Source organism: Bufo bufo, chromosome 11, assembly GCF_905171765.1.
Source record: "Bufo bufo chromosome 11, aBufBuf1.1, whole genome shotgun sequence".
Lineage (NCBI taxonomy): Eukaryota > Metazoa > Chordata > Amphibia > Anura > Bufonidae > Bufo > Bufo bufo.
The window spans coordinates 68,078,931-68,096,277 of NC_053399.1; the positions used below are offsets into that span (position 1 = coordinate 68,078,931).

General features: G+C 44.3%; 1 protein-coding gene across 3 annotated transcripts in view; it reads right to left on the reverse strand.

Annotated features, from left to right (window-relative positions):
- Positions 1 to 1,796: 1,796 nt before the first annotated feature.
- GEMIN2 (gem nuclear organelle associated protein 2) overlaps positions 1,797 to 17,347 on the reverse strand; it is a 210,191-nt gene continuing 194,640 nt past the window's right edge. For all 3 annotated transcript variants that reach the window (XM_040410958.1, XM_040410957.1, XM_040410955.1), the window contains one exon: positions 1,797 to 2,716. In XM_040410958.1, the coding sequence (XP_040266892.1) occupies positions 2,671 to 2,716 (46 nt within the window). In that variant the 3' untranslated portion in view covers positions 1,797 to 2,670. The remainder of the gene's footprint in view (positions 2,717 to 17,347) is intronic.

Genomic DNA, 17,347 nt, shown 5'->3' on the forward strand with positions numbered 1-17,347 from the left:
TAGCAGGGAGCATGTGTTTCAAAATCAGGCAGTGGCAGCTCAGACATCTAAATGCACTAAAGCCCTTCGAAGAGGCCACAAAATTTGCCAGTAGGGACAACTATGGCATAAATGGTCATCCCCTCAAATTTATCTCAGAGCAGATGATCACGCTGATCAACGGAACGCTTAAACATTTTGCTAGCCGCTCTGTGGCTGTTGGGGACCCACATGGAGAAAGTCCCATGGAAGAGGATGAGAAGCTGCCCCAGGAACAGGAGTTGATGGTGGATGATGCCAATACCGGCCAAAACACCCAAGCATCTCAGTGGGGGGCGGTGCCAGAAAGAACCGGGTCCTCTGGCACGCTGGCCATAATGGCAAGCTGTATGCTCGTTTGTGTAATGACAGCCGTATTATTCACATGAAGAAGTCTGTTGATTACTGGATAGCCATGCTATGAGATCTTTGCCATCAAAGCAAAATAGGGAATGTTTTTTACTTGCCGAATGGGAGGACTTTATTACCAGGAAACACAGTGTATGCAGCTTGCCACAGCTTTCAGCAAGCAGACATTTGCTACGCCCATCTGGGTTTCTTCTCTGACCCCCCCACAAAGTCACCCACTTCATGCAGTCTTTGCTACCACAAGCAGCCAGTTCAGTATCATCAACATGATGGATCAATTTGTTGATGCGCCATACCAGGCTGAGGCAAATCAGCAAACTGACATGTACTGCTTCAACACCCTGGTTCAGTCCCACCTGGACTCTTCAGCATATATTGTGTTCCCTGACCCCAAGGACCTGTGGGAAGACGTACTGAACAGTGGCTCACACTGGCCCAGTATGAGTATGTTCTCTCTTGCTCAGCCTCCAGTGTCATCTCAGAGTGTTTTCAGTGCAGAAGGGATAGTTGCAACACCCAGGTGTCCTCCAACAGTGTACAACACATCACTTCTTTGGAAAATGAACAAGGCAGGGATCCATGAGGATTTTCACACTCTTACAGCTTAGGTCGATGAATTGATCTGAACTGAACTTGTTTTTAAAATGTGCAGAATTGGACACAAGGTGAATTTCAAGACATTTGCTCATCTGTAGTCCAGACGATAGAATTTGAAATGGTAAAGTATGCACAAGCAAAACCAAGTTGAGTAATTCTCTCCTATGGATTTCGGCATTATTAAAATAGAGGTATTAATAGCATCAAACGCAATCATATAGTAAAAAAACAACTTTTATGTAAAGAAACTGACAATTGAAAATACAAATGATAAAACTGACATTAATTCTGCAATTGCTTCTGCAACAAATGTATTTGGAAACATGAATTTTAATCACACTTAAGGCAATTGTTAGTTGCCACTACTTCACAAAAGGTTAATGCAAATAAGAAAGTTATCTTAAAGGGGTTCTCTGAGAATAATTTAAAATGGTAGCCAACAACCTGTCCTAGAATGTGAGCAGGACTGGTTGCTTCTACTTGCATTGCTGCCTAGATGGGTTAGCGGGCGGGGCCTCACTAAACTCTAGCACACTGGTGGCGAACCTATGGCACGGGTGACAGGTGGCACTCAGAGCCCTCTCTGTGGGCACCCGCACCCTGGAAAAAGTCTATGGTATACCAAAATGCCTTAGACTTTTCCTGCCATTCATCAGCGCAGGGCGCACTATGAACAGCAAAAGCAGCGCACTGAATGTAGGCAGGCTATAGCTAAATGATAAAGTACATGGAAGATATACTATATTGGTATAAAGGTTAAATTGCAGTGTTGGCACTTTGCGATCAATAAATGGGTTTTGGGTTGCAGTTTGGGCACTCTGTCTCTTAAAGGTTCGCCATCACTGCTCTAGCACTTGCATATACTACATATTGGTGAGTTTTCCTGTCAGGTTGCTCAGCCATGATGGCATATCAAAAGGCAGAATTGCACCACCTATTGTAGAGAACTGTAGTGAGGCCTCATCCCCTAACCCCCTCCCCCATAGTCAGCTCTGCTAATAGAGGCAACCAATCCTACTCCACGCTAGGACAAGTTGCTGATGGTCATTTCCAGAGAACCCCTTTAAAGTATTTATCTGTATAGTTAGCACATAAAATTACATACGGTAAAATTTTCTTAAACATTTAAAGGGGAGGAAGACTGACCTCTGCATAACAGTATGTTATTCAATAACATAGTAATTTGTGTCATTTTATGTATACAAAATATATGTTTAGATCTCATGAAAAAAGGCAGAGGCAAATATCCACATGCACCAAACAGTAAGAAAATGAAGCAATACAAATAAGGATCTGTAAGTTTCACAGTTTTACATGCTACAAACGGCTTCAACCGCATCAGTCCCAGCAAGGAATTCATGCAGGTCCTTCTAGCAGGAACTGGGTTCGATGCAGGGGAGTTAAACGGTATGAACATAAGTTTTCCAAAACCTTTTAGGCACTTACACTCTCTATTATTGGCCAATAATGATTAAAGTGTAGATCAGCATTGATTTATTTTTTTGAGTCTTTGATGCCAAGTTCATTATTACTACTGATTTGGAAGATATTAACATGCAAACATTGATTATGATAATACTTTTCTCTCAAAATTTGCAAAAGAAAAGATCGTTGGTGCACAATTTAATCCTTGGGTTTAGGTATTGCTGTGTAGGGAAAAAATGGGGGTCGGGTAGTTGGATAACATCAAGATGGGTCACTAGGATCAGCTAGATCTCGTTGCTCAAAATACCTGTGTGAGGAAAGAAGGAAAAAATATTAAATTAACTAGTCTCTTATTCTGACATGTCCGTTTTAGTAACTGCTTGAATTCCCCATGCAATAACAATTCTGGAGCATCTTTTCATATAACTATGTTGTGCAATTCCTCTTATTCCTACTAGAAGTGTAGCCGGGAACGGTTTAGTGAATGTTAGTGGTTATCTGACATGTCTTTGCATAGTCCGACACTGGTAAATGATTGCAACTGTGCAGGGGACCACCACCACAATTGATAACACCTAGCTGGCAATCCATTCATAAACATCTAGTAGGAATAAGAGAAAATAGGACTCTGAATTATGATTTCATGTGAAACAGACATGTCAGGAGTGGTGACAGTTTTTCTTTAATGTAGGTGTTATTTTTTTATTTTATTCTGACAAAAGAGTCTGGAAACTAATCTTAATCCTGAAGTGACCTGTATTACTTACTACACAGGAAAAAAAAAACTATCAATCATTGGTGGGAGGGCACTGGAAGGATCAGGAATAAGCAACAGTTCATATATGTACATATATCCATAAAATCAATAGATCTAGAATACTACAATGCATATACAGTACATACAGACTCATCCGTTTACACACAAAAACCATGATAATTTCTTACCTCACCCACTAATATACTTAAAAAAATTAAAAATAAAAACACAATATACATATATTTGAGTAAATGTTTTAATCTATGGATTTCAGGCCTCCAAAAATCTATTATTCAACCTTAAAGACTAACTAAACCTTTATAACAATTTTTAATATGATGTCCCCAAGACTACTTTCACACTAGAGTTAATATTTTCCGTCATAGGGTCTCAACACCGTAAAAAACGCTTCCGTTTTATCCCCATTGATTGTCAATAGGGACAAAACGTAACTGAACACAACAGAAGCCTCCAAAATGCATTCCGTTCGGTTGCATTCCCATACCGGAGATGCGGAGCAAGACTGATCTGTCATGACCCACAATGCAAGTCAATGGTGACGGATCAGTTTTCTCTGACACAATCTGACAATAGAAAACGGATCCGCCCCCCCCCCCCCCCATTGACTTTCAATGGAGTTCATGATGGATCCGTATTGGCAATATTACAGATAATACAACCGGATCCGTTTAGAACGGATGCAGATGGTTGAGTAACGGTAGCGTTTTTAGTGAACCCTGCCAGATCCAGCAAAAACGCTAGTGTGAAAGTAGCCGAATACAGAGTGTGAAATTTATGAACGAGTTGCGCTGAGAGCGGACATGCATAAGAAGCTTAGTGGAGCAGGCAGAAGCCCGCTCCGCTCAGCTAATTCTGGCATAGTGCATGGGTACAGAGTACCCATGTGCTATGCCAGGAGTTAGTAATCCTCCGGGGAGCACGGGCAGGAGCAGCAATGTGCGCTCCTGCACGTACTCACAGCACTGCTGCTGCCTATTCATAAATTTCACTCCATACACCGCTGAGCTGTCAGCGGTATATGGAGAACTGAGTTTTAAGCGCACAGTGAATGGTGCCCTTTGACGAAGAGTTAGAAAAATACAAAATTGATTAATAAAGTACATTAGAAATAGTTTTATTAGGGTCATCATATTAAAAATTGTTATAAAAGTTGAATTACTCTTTAAAGGGGTTGTCTCACTTTAGTCTTCAGCGTTTATCACGTAGATAAAGTTCATAAAGGCACTTTCTAATGTATTGTGATTGTCCATATTGCCTCCTTTGCAATATGTTCGTTTCCATGGTTATGACCACCCTGCAATCCAGCAGGGGTGCCGTGCTTGCACACTGTAGAAAAAAAGTGCAGGACTACAGGATGGTCATAACCATGGAAACAGTGAAATGTGATGAAAAAGGGAATCTAGTAAGTAAAGGAAGCAATATGTACAATCACAATACATTAGTAAGTGCCTTGTATTAACTTTCTCTACATCATAAATGCCATTTGCTGAAGTGAGACAACCCCTTTAAAGGGACATTATATTGTTTGTTGGCATGCTGGCCATTACTATGTTCCGCAGTACTTTACAGACATTAGCTCGATATTGCTTTTATTTCATGACAATAAATTCTGCCTGTTTTTAACCCCTTCTACCCCAGGCCAGTTTTCACAAATCTGACATGTGTCACTTTATGTGGTAATAACTTTGGAACGCTTTTACTTATCCAAACCATTGGTAAATTTGAGTCGATATTTTTCACAAATTTCTAAATTTTAATTTCTATTTTTAAGACAGATAGTAATGCCTCAAAAAAATAATTATCAGTCATCATTCCCATCTGTCTACTCCAGATGCAGCAATAACTAATATCTCTATTTTTATTAAAGTATAACTGTCATTTTTTTTTGGAGTATTGGATTGTGGTGATTAATATCTCCTTGGTGGCCCTATTTCAACTTTTCACTGTGTATTCAATTACCCCTTAATTCCACAGTTTTGTTCCCTGTACTGCCTACTTTTACCTGTGCTTAAAATCAGGTTGCTAGGCATGGTCCGTGTTGAAGGACGGAGGACGCAGAAGCAGGCAGCGTGCAAGGTCAGATTACAGACAGCCAGGGACTGTAAGTAAAGGATTAAAGCCAGGTCCTCCCCAGCAGCTGATAACAGTGCCTGGGCTGTGTGCACTTCTCCCTGTCCCTGCGCTTGGCAGACGCTCCCTCACTCAGCAGAGCTGGAGAATGCAGAGTTGAAGCAGCGCACAACAGGGAAGGGAGATCTGCCATCTGCTCAGTGTATAAATGAAAGCAACATGTGGTAAGAGGACCCCTTTGTGCTGCAGGAGATTAACCCTTTAGGGGGAGGGCTCTGGTTACTGACACTTTTGGGGGGCTATTGTTACTGGCTAGTGAGGGCAGGCAGGATTAGCCTCAGGGGGAGGGCAGTGGCGGCCATCTTAACTGAATAGTGAAATTGCAGTTTTATGCAAACTGGTTGCTAAGGGCTGAATCTTATTAAATATGGGGTAAGTCAGTCTAATAGTAACTGATTCTGGAATATCATGTTATTAGTAACTACATATATGAAAATGGAAATTATGGTCTAAGTGTGACAGTTATCCTTTAAGTTTTACACAGTAAGAGCCATATATTTTTTAATTTTTTGAGCGATTGTCCTATAGTATTGTCTTGGGGTATATAAGACTTTATGATCGCTTGGTATTACACTTTTTGTGAGGCAAGGTGACCAAAAAATGGTTGTTTTAGCTTTTTTTTTTATGGTGTTCACCTGACGGGGTAGATCATGTGATAATTACAATACATCTGTATTGTAATGCATTGGCTGTAAGTGTATTACACAGTGTAATACACTTACAGTCTGCTGGTCTGAGACCCAGGGGGCTAGGTCTCACAGGCTTTCATGGAAGGCATCAGGCTGTCTTCCTAGCCATCAGGTCCCCATCACCGCAGCAAAGGGAACCTATGGGAAAAGGGAGGGAGTTCCCTCCACACACCTCGCGGTCAACGCTGACCACGGCATAGCAAGGGGTAATGTGTCAGCATTGGTGGTTTCCCTGATGCCGGCACATACAGCAGGGGCCAGGCTATCAGTGACTGCCAGACCCCTCCTGCTGATGGGGTGGGCGCAGCTCCTACACTCACCCAATCAGCAGTACAGCGCTGGTCAGGAGGACATGGAATGCACATGGAGTAAATTTTATCTTTTTTTTAAGGCCCCACTGAAGTGAATAGTTCCCCATATGAGATGCAAAAAATAGGAACGGACACAGGATAAAAAATAGGTTTGTGTGCATGAGCCCTTAGTCTTGTGTTGTGGGTTTTCCACCAAAGGAATTGCTGCAGGACTTGAGGATATCAAACGGAGGTGAAATAACCGTTGGCAACCAAGTGGATGCATTGACAGCATTAAGAGATTAAATAACTTTGGAAGTGAAATCCAGGATTGGAAAGTGACTTGGTTTTATCCTTTTTGGAATCATCTTTGTGATTTCATGATCAGCACAAGTTTTATTATTCAGGATTGTGATATTGATGGCCTATCCTGAGATATTGATGGTGTTTCCTGAGAATAGGCCATCAGCATTAAAATCCTGGCATACACTTTTAATCTCTTACATTAAATCAAAGAGCAACAATCTATCCAATCCATATTCAAGATGATTTTCTTGCAATACTACTTTTCCAGACTTCACATAATCCAAAACCATCGGCCTATCGCTCCTACAGTTCATTTCATACATTTTAGCATTTTTATCAATAGCTTTCCTGTTTGGAAATGTGTTACTAGTAGGGTTGCTGCGGGTATATGAGTACAATAAAAGTGTTCAAGAGGGGCCTGGATGTATTTCTGGAGTGTAATAATATTACAGGATATAGCTACTAGAGAGGGGTCGTTGATCCAGGGAGTTATTCCGATTGCCTGATTGGAGTCGGGAAGGAATTTTGTATTCCCCTAAAGTGAGGAAAATTGGCTTCTACCTCACAGTTTTTTTTTGCCCTTCTCTGGATCAACTTGCAGGATGACAGGCCGAACTGGATGGACAAATGTCTTTTTTCGGCCTTATGTACTATGTTACTATGTATCGAAATTTTGATACCCAAATCAATACTTTTGTCCCGTATCGATACGATACCGAGATTTCCATTTTTTCCCGATACTGAGCTGCGCAGTCTAGTATCTCTGAACATGAGCGAACTGGATCCCTCAGCAGCACAGGGGAGAAGGAAGCAGTCTGTCCCTGCTGCCGCTGCCACCAATGAACGGAGAGAGGGGCGGGCGCACTGCGCCACCAATGATAGGACTTTTCCTGGGTCCAGACTTTAAGTAGCAGGCTACATATAGCGGCACCCAGAGTTGTCCCAGCACTTACTATTATTCCTGGGCGCCGCTCCAGTCGCCTGCTGTGCCCCATATGCTAATTACTATCGGAGCAATGGGGAGGAGACATCAGCTTCTCTCCTGGGCATTCCTTCTCCCTGCGCTGCGATTGGACAGCACTACAGCCAGGGAGAAGGAACGCCCACTAGAGAAGCTGATGTCTCCTCCCCATTGCTCCGATAGTAATTAGCATATGGAGCAGGAGACAGTAATGGGGCACAGCGGGCGAACGGAGCCGCTCTGTGTAGCCTGCTACTTAAAGTCCAGACCCATATAAGGTGGTCTTTAACCACCTCCGGACCGCCTAACGCAGGATCGCGTTCCGGAGGTGGCAGCGCTGCGCACAGTCACGCATATACGCGTCATCTTGCGAGACGCGAGACTTCCTGTGAACGCGCGCACACAGGAACGGAAGGTAAGAGAGTTGATCTCCAGCCTGCCAGCGGCGATCGTTCGCTGGCAGGCTGGAGATGTGTTTTTTTTAACCCCTAACAGGTATATTAGACGCTGTTTTGATAACAGCGTCTAATATACCTGCTACCTGGTCCTCTGGTGGTCCCCTTTGTTTGGATCGACCACCAGAGGACACAGGTAGCTCAGTAAAGTAGCACCAAGCACCACTACACTACACTACACCCCCCCCCCCCCCGTCACTTATTAACCCCTTATTAGCCCCTGATCACCCCTAATCACCCCTGATCACCCCATATAGACTCCCTGATCACCCCCCTGTCATTGATTACCCCCCTGTCAAGCTCCATTCAGACGTCCGCATGATTTTTACGGATCCACTGATAGATGGATCGGATCCGCAAAACGCATCCGGACGTCTGAATGAAGCCTTACAGGGGCGTGATCAATGACTGTGGTGATCACCCCATATAGACTCCCTGATCACCCCCCTGTCATTGATTACCCCCCTGTCATTGATTACCCCCCTGTAAAGCTCCATTCAGATGTCCGCATGATTTTTACGGATGCACTGATACATGGATCGGATCCGCAAAACGCATCCGGTCGTCTGAATGAAGCCTTACAGGGGCATGATCAATGACTGTGGTGATCACCCCCCTGTCATTGATTACCCCCCTGTAAAGCTCCATTCAGATGTCCGCATGATTTTTACGGATGCACTGATAGATGGATCGGATCCGCAAAACGCATCCGGACGTCTGAATGAAGCCTTACAGGGGCATGATCAATGACTGTGGTGATCACCCCCCTGTCATTGATTACCCCCCTGTAAAGCTCCATTCAGATGTCCGCATGATTTTTACGGATGCACTGATAGATGGATCGGATCCGCAAAACGCATCCGGACGTCTGAATGAAGCCTTACAGGGGCATGATCAATGACTGTGGTGATCACCCCATATAGACTCCCTGATCACCCCCCTGTCATTGATTACCCCCCTGTCATTGATTACCCCCCTGTAAAGCTCCATTCAGATGTCCGCATGATTTTTACGGATGCACTGATAGATGGATCGGATCCGCAAAACGCATCCGGACGTCTGAATGAAGCCTTACAGGGGCATGATCAATGACTGTGGTGATCACCCCCCTGTCATTGATTACCCCCCTGTAAAGCTCCATTCAGATGTCCGCATGATTTTTACGGATGCACTGATAGATGGATCGGATCCGCAAAACGCATCCGGACGTCTGAATGAAGCCTTACACGGGCGTGATCAATGACTGTGGTTATCACCCCATATAGACTCCCTGATCACCCCCCTGTCATTGATCACCACACCTGTCATTGATCACCCCCCCTGTCATTGATCACCCCCCCTGTCATTGATCACCCCCCCTGTCATTGATCACCCCCCTGTCATTGATCACCCCCCTGTCATTGATCACCACCCCTGTCATTGATCACCACCCCTGTCATTGATCACCCCCCTGTCATTGATCACCCCTCTGTAAGGCTCCATTCAGATATTTTTTTGGCCCAAGTTAGCGGAATTTTTATTTTTTTTTCTTACAAAGTCTCATATTCCACTAACTTGTGTCAAAAAATAAAATCTCACATGAACTCACCATACCCCTCACGGAATCCAAATGCGTAAAATTTTTTAGACATTTATATTCCAGACTTCTTCTCACGCTTTAGGGCCCCTAGAATGCCAGGGCAGTATAAATACCCCACATGTGACCCCATTTCGGAAAGAAGACACCCCCAGGTATTCCGTGAGGGGCATATTGAGTCCATGAAAGATTGAAATTTTTGTCCCAAGTTAGCGGAACGGGAGACTTTGTGAGAAAAAAATTAAAAATATCAATTTCCGCTAACTTGTGCCAAAAAAAAAAAAATTTCTATGAACTCGCCATGCCCCTCATTGAATACCTTGGGGTGTCTTCTTTCCAAAATGGGGTCACATGTGGGGTATTTATACTGCCCTGGCATTCTAGGGGCCCCAAAGCGTGAGAAGAAGTCTGGTATCCAAATGTCTAAAAATGCCCTCCTAAAAGGAATTTGGGCCCCTTTGCGCATCTAGGCTGCAAAAAAGTGTCACACATCTGGTATCGCCGTACTCAGGAGAAGTTGGGGAATGTGTTTTGGGGTGTCATTTTACATATACCCATGCTGGGTGAGAGAAATATCTTGGTCAAATGCCAACTTTGTATAAAAAAATGGGAAAAGTTGTCTTTTGCCAAGATATTTCTCTCACCCAGCATGGGTATATGTAAAATGACACCCCAAAACACATTCCCCAACTTCTCCTGAATACGGCGATATCACATGTGTGACACTTTTTTGCAGCCTAGGTGGGCAAAGGGGCCCATATTCCAAAGAGCACCTTTAGGATTTCACAGGTCATTTACCTACTTACCACACATTAGGGCCCCTGGAAAATGCCAGGGCAGTATAACTACCCCACAAGTGACCCCATTTTGGAAAGAAGACACCCCAAGGTATTCCGTGAGGGGCATGGCGAGTTCCTAGAATTTTTTATTTTTTGTCACAAGTTAGTGGAAAATGCTTATTTTTTTTTTTTTTTTCATACAAAGTCTCATATTCCACTAACTTGTGACAAAAAATAAAAACTTCCATGAACTCCCTATGCCCATCAGCGAATACCTTGGGGTCTCTTCTTTCCAAAATGGGGTCACTTGTGGGGTAGTTATACTGCCCTGGCATTCTAGGGGCCCAAATGTGTGGTAAGGAGTTTGAAATCAAATTCTGTAAAAAATGACCTGTGAAATCCGAAAGGTGCTCTTTTGAATATGGGCCCCTTTGCCCACCTCGGCTGCAAAAAAGTGTCACACATCTGGTATCTCCGTAATCGGGAGAAGTTGGGGAATGTGTTTTGGGGTGTCATTTTACATATACCCATGCTGGGTGAGAGAAATATCTTGGCAAAAGACAACTTTTCCCATTTTTTTATACAAAGTTGGCATTTGACCAAGATATTTATCTCACCCAGCATGGGTATATGTAAAAAGACACCCCAAAACACATTCCTCAACTTCTCCCGAATACAGAGATACCAGATGTGTGACACTTTTTTGCAGACTAGGTGGGCAAAGGGGCCCACATTCCAAAGAGCACCTTTCGGATTTCACAGGTCATTTACCTACTTACCACACATTTGGGCCCCTAGAATGCCAGGGCAGTATAACTACCCCACAAGTGACCCCATTTTGGAAAGAAGAGACCCCAAGGTATTCGCTGATGGGCATAGTGAGTTCATGGAAGTTTTTATTTTTTGTCACAAGTTTGTGGAATATGAGACTTTGTATGAAAAAAAAAAAAAAAAAAAAAATCATCATTTTCCACTAACTTGTGACAAAAAATAAAAAATTCTAGGAACTCGCCATGCCCCTCACGGAATACCTTGGGGTGTCTTCTTTCCAAAATGGGGTCACTTGTGGGGTAGTTATACTGCCCTGGTATTCTAGGGGCCCAAATGTGTGGTAAGGAGTTTGAAATCAAATTCAGGAAAAAATGAGGAGTGAAATCCGAAAGGTGCTCTTTGGAATATGGGCCCCTTTGCCCACCTAGGCTGCAAAAAAGTGTCACACATCTGGTATCCCCGTACTCAGGAGAAGTTGAGGAATGTGTTTTGGGGTGTCTTTTTACATATACCCATGCTGGGTGAGATAAATATCTTGGTCAAATGACAACTTTGTATAAAAAAAATGGGAAAAGTTGTCTTTTGCCAAGATATTTCTCTCACCCAGCATGGGTATATATAAAATGACACCCCAAAACACATTCCCCACCTTCTCCTGAGTACGGAGATACCAGATGTGTGACACTTTTTTGCAGCCTAGGTGGGCAAAGGGGCCCATATTCCAAAGAGCACCTTTCGGATTTCACAGGTCATTTTTTACAGAATTTGATTTCAAACTCCTTACCACACATTTGGGCCCCTAGAATGCCAGGGCAGTATAACTACCCCACAAGTGACCCCATTTTGGAAAGAAGAGACCCCAAGGTATTCGCTGATGGGCATAGTGAGTTCATAGAACTTTTTATTTTTTGTCACAAGTTAGTGGAATATGAGACTTTGTAAGAAAAAAAAAAAAAAAAAAAAATCATCATTTTCCGCTAACTTGTGACAAAAAATAAAAAGTTCTATGAACTCACTATGCCCATCAGCGAATACCTTAGGGTGTGTACTTTCAGAAATGGGGTCATTTGTGGGGTGTTTGTACTGTCTGGGCATTGTAGAACCTCAGGAAACATGACAGGTGCTCAGAAAGTCAGAGCTGCTTCAAAAAGCGGAAATTCACATTTTTGTACCATAGTTTGTAAACGCTATAACTTTTACCCAAACCATTTTTTTTTTTACCCAAACATTTTTTTTTTTATCAAAGACATGTAGAACTATAAATTTAGAGCAAAATTTCTATATGGATGTCGTTTTTTTTGCAAAATTTTACAACTGAAAGTGAAAAATGTCATTTTTTTGCAAAAAAATCGTTAACTTTCGATTAATAACAAAAAAAAGTAAAAATGTCAGCAGCAATGAAATACCACCAAATGAAAGCTCTATTAGTGAGAAGAAAAGGAGGTAAAATTCATTTGGGTGGTAAGTTGCATGACCGAGCAATAAACGGTGAAAGTAGTGTAGGTCAGAAGTGTAAAAAGTGGCCTGGTCTTTCAGGGTGTTTAAGCACTGGGGGCTGAGGTGGTTAACACATAATACAGGAGGCAGGTGCCGGCAACAGAATCGCATAGCTGGCACCCTGCCACTGTCAGGGAACTGCGATCAGCGGCCGTTAACCCCTCAGGTGCGGCACCTGCGGGGTTAAACGCCGCTGATCTGCTGCCAGTACCCGCCTCCTGTATTAAGGGGTAATTATCATTGGTGGCGCAGTGCGCCCCCCCCCCCCCAGTTAAAATCATTGGTGACATAGTGCGCCCGCCCCTCTCAACCCCCCAGTATTAAAATCATTGGTGGCAGTGGCCGCAGGGTCCCCTCCTCTTCATTGGTGGTGCAGTGGCAGCTTCTGATCGGAGCCCCAGCAGTGTAATCCTGGGTCTCTGATCGGTTACCATGGCAGCCGGGACACTACTGAAGTCCTGGCTGCCATAGTCGGCTCCCTGCTGCTGTGTGTACTATGCACAGGGCAGCAGGGAGAGTGTAAAGTCCTATTCACCCTGATAGAGCTATATTAGGGTGAATAGGACAAGGGATTAAAAGATCTCAGGTACTGGCCCCTAAGGGGGGAAATAGTTATTAAATAAAAAAATATATAAAGTTTTTTTTTTTTTAAAACACCAAAATATTACATATAAATCACCCCCTTTCCCCAATTTCACATAAAATATATAAACAATAAATAAACATATCGCCAAGTCAGAAAAGTCCAAACTATTAAAATATTTTAAAAAATCTATGCGGTTAACGCCGGAAAAGAAAAAATAAATAAAAACTGCGCGATTAGTCATTTTTTTAAATGCGGAATGCATGTGGCTTTTTTGTTTTATTTTTTCGCGTGGTATCAAATATCGCAATACTTTTTTATGGTTTCAAAATCGAATCAAAAATTTGGTATCACAACAACTCTAGTTACTAGTATCTCATATTGTGGTATTGGCCTTTGAAACTCCCAATGAAGACTTTTTGAGATATACTTTATGCATTCATTTTATTCTAGGTTTTTCAAAGGCTTCTGTGTTTGGACTGAACTGTTGCGATACGTACCTTTTGGGGCTTCACTAGAAAGTACACCATGCACTGAACTGCTTCACAGCCTCTCCGCTCTGGATGACAGATGTAGCGGTCTCCTGGTTGCATGCTACAGTTGTTCCTTAGAGCAGAGTTGTGTAGCAACTCAATGTAGAGCACTTCACAGTGAAGCTCCTTGAAGTAGAATGTGGCAGAATAAAACTTCATATTCACACTATTCTCAATAATAAGCTCTTTACAAAAAAAGTATGTTTACACTGCTCTCTCAAGCCTAGTTTCAGCAGTTTAGCATGGTGAAAACTGCTGATAGACTCTTTTACCCTTCGTACCCCATTATGTACTACATCATGGGAGAGAGCAGGGGTGTAACAAAAAAGGCTGGGCCCCAAAGCAAATTTTTGAATGCCCCTCCAACCAAGACCACGCATGCTTGCTATAGCACTTCCCACCCACTCAATAACTGTTTCCCTGCACAGTAGTTATGCCCCTTAGTGACCCTGTGGACGTTGTAATAAAATAAAAAACATTAATACTCACCTAGCCTCTTTCCTCCCATATACAGAGCACATCGCACTCACCCAAGCAGACACAATGCAGTCATATTGACTGCTGAGTAGATAAGTGTATAAACCAACGAATAATCCTCAGCACTTGGCCCCTGCCCTCTTCTACCCAGCAGGCATGATGATTTAACAGCATCGCGCTGGCTGCAGACAGTATGGCCAGGGAATGAGGCCCGAGCCTTAATGGATGACCGATATCCATGACGGTCCAGGCCTTGCCAAGGCACACACAAAGTTGGAGGACTTAACGTGAAATGATACACTATTACCATTGTATTAAAAGCTTACAGTGTTTGGACACACAGCATTACAGCAGTAATGGCAGCTGTCCTGGACAACTGCCCAACACTGGCTTACACCGAATGACCGATCCTCCATGTCCCTCATGGGCATTTGTTGTGACAGGTCAGTGTACAAATTACTGATCTGTTGTCCCACTGTAAAAACGAGATTTTTGTAAAACTTACCAGTAAAATACTCGCTCTTCATTGCTATGTCCTCTTGGAGGCGTTGACACTAGTAAAAGCTGTTAGCTCCTCCCCTTGAAGCTATACCCCCTCCAGCCTGGAGAGAGAGCTTCAGTTTGTGTAGAAGCAGTAGGAGAAGCAAGTAAACCAACGAAATAACGTGTAACACCAACAATGCCAAGAACCCAACTAGGTTCTAACCAGCAACAGCCACAACTGTGGCCGAACAACATTACTGGGTGGGTGCTGTGTCCCCCAATGAAGAGCGAGAAAAAGATTTTACTGGTAAGTTTTACAAAAATATAATTTTCTCGCCCATATTTATTGGGGGACGCAGAAACCGTGGGACGTCCAAGAGCAGTCCACAGGGAGGGGAAAACCACAGACCCATGGAGCAAGCGTCCCTGCAGGCAACTAAGAACTGCCGCCTGCAAGAACATGCAGCCCAAGGAAGCGCCCGCCGATGCATAAGTATGCACCTGGCAAAATTTTGTGAATGTGCGTAAGGAGGACAGTAGCCACCTTGCACAACTGCGCAGCTGAACCTTGAATCCTCCGAGCCCAAGAGCGCCCACCGCTCTGGTGGAGTGAGTCGTGAAACCGAAGGGCGGAACCCTGCCCCGGGTGCAGTATGCTTCAGCAATTGCAGATGTGCAATTGCCACCCTGGAGGCCGGCAAAGCCTTGCGAGGACCACCCGGAATAAAAAAATAAAAATAAAAATGAGGAGTCCGTACACCGGAAGGAACTAGAGGCTGGCAAATAAATCGTCAGAGCCCTGACAACGCTCAAATGGTGTAACTCCCTTTCCCTAGGGTGTGAAGGGGAGGGACACAGTGATGGAAGGACAATTTCTTAATTGAAATGGAAATCAGAGACAGTCAGGAGAAAGGAATAAACGGGCCGGAGAACCGCTCATCCCTGTTAAGAACCAAGAAGGTTCTCTGCAAGAGAGCACCCCAACCCGGACACCCGTCTGATGGATGTAATAGCCACAAGAAAAAACTCCGGAGTTGGAGTGACATCTCCTGCAAGGGTTCAAGGGGAGAATTCCGGAGCGCTGAAAGGACCAAGTTCAGATCCCAAGGCGGTAAAGGAGGACGGTATGGAGGAACCATAGGTGCCAATCCCTGAAGGAAGGATATTATGGGCCCTGGGTGAGTCAGAGGACGCTGGAAAAGACTAGAAAGCGCCGAACCTGACCCATCAAGAAACCAAGGGCTAAACCAAAAACCAAGGACCGCAGGATCCACCCCTGCTAAAGGGAAGCGCTCCACGGAAACGGTAAGTGGTCCACCGATGTCCCCTGAGCCGAAGAGGCTTGTGGGGAGACTGAGAAGCTGGCTGATAAACTACCAAGAAAAAAACGCCTGAATGAGGCATGGCCAACCGCAAGCCAAGGAATCAATACATTGGATAGGTAGAAGTAGAGACGATATGAGAATCACCGGCGGTGGAGTTCCGTCAGCGACCGTGTAGTGACTGTGTAGCAACGCTGCTCGACGGAAATGTCGACCAGACCAAGATGAGAGAAAAACTCCTGCCTCAAGGAGGAAGAATAGAAGGGGTGTTCCGTTCAGGAACGAAACTCCATCAATGGTGGTGAGTCGTGACAGCACCCCAGCTCCGCCTGGCGTGGCGAGTCTTGTAGTCTAGCCACGGAATGTGCAGTGAAAAGGCATGAACTACCATTGGACTGACATGGCAGTCATTAGTAAAGTCTGGATAAGGTAGTTGTGGATACGGGTAGTACACCCAGGACCAACGGATAGGATTCACCTGTAGAAAGAGAATATGGAAACGTCACAGCCCAACAGTCGGTCTGGAACGAGACTGAAGAAAACAAAAACACAGAACCAATACCCTGCATCAACATAGATGAGAGGAAGTAGTAACGTAGGAGCTACCAAGGTTTGCGGAGTGGCGGTGAACCCTGAGCCAGAGAAGGAAAAAATGGAAGGAAAAAAAGGGGCAGGGCGACACCCATTCCCCATCTGAGACTGGCACTACACAGAAGTAGCCACCGGATGATAGTGGCGGCGCCATACTCCGCCTAAGGAGGAGGCCATGCAGCGTACGCCACTGAATTCGGCGTTAGAAGAATCCGTCACCTGACGAAGGAGCCGTGCAGGAGAAGCCAGAGTATGTAATGGCTCCAGGACCCCCGTACCGTAGGAGCCACAGCGTGCCCCGCCAGCACAAACTGAGGGGCAGACTAGAGGAATCCGGTAGAGGCCATGGTACCATACTGCCCAAGGGGAGGAGAGCTAACCTTAAAAACTCCACCTGGGAAGGGCGTTGAACAGGAACAACCGCCAAGCCAGCATCAGGGTAGAACCCCTACCTGAGGGAATGCCCCACTGCAGCGACTGAGAACGCTAGTACCAGCGGAGGAGAACACGCTGCAAAGCTAAACCAGAGTGTCAGCACAACCACTTTCCACATCAGGAATGGTGGATAGAGAATATAGAGTCAGTGTAACACTCGACTTGCTGGAACGTAATCACAATATTACGTGCCATGGTGTACGCACTACATATTGTTAAAGACACATATTGGAACAGTGGAGGAACAGTGGAGGACCATGGAGATAGGGGACGCTAGGACAC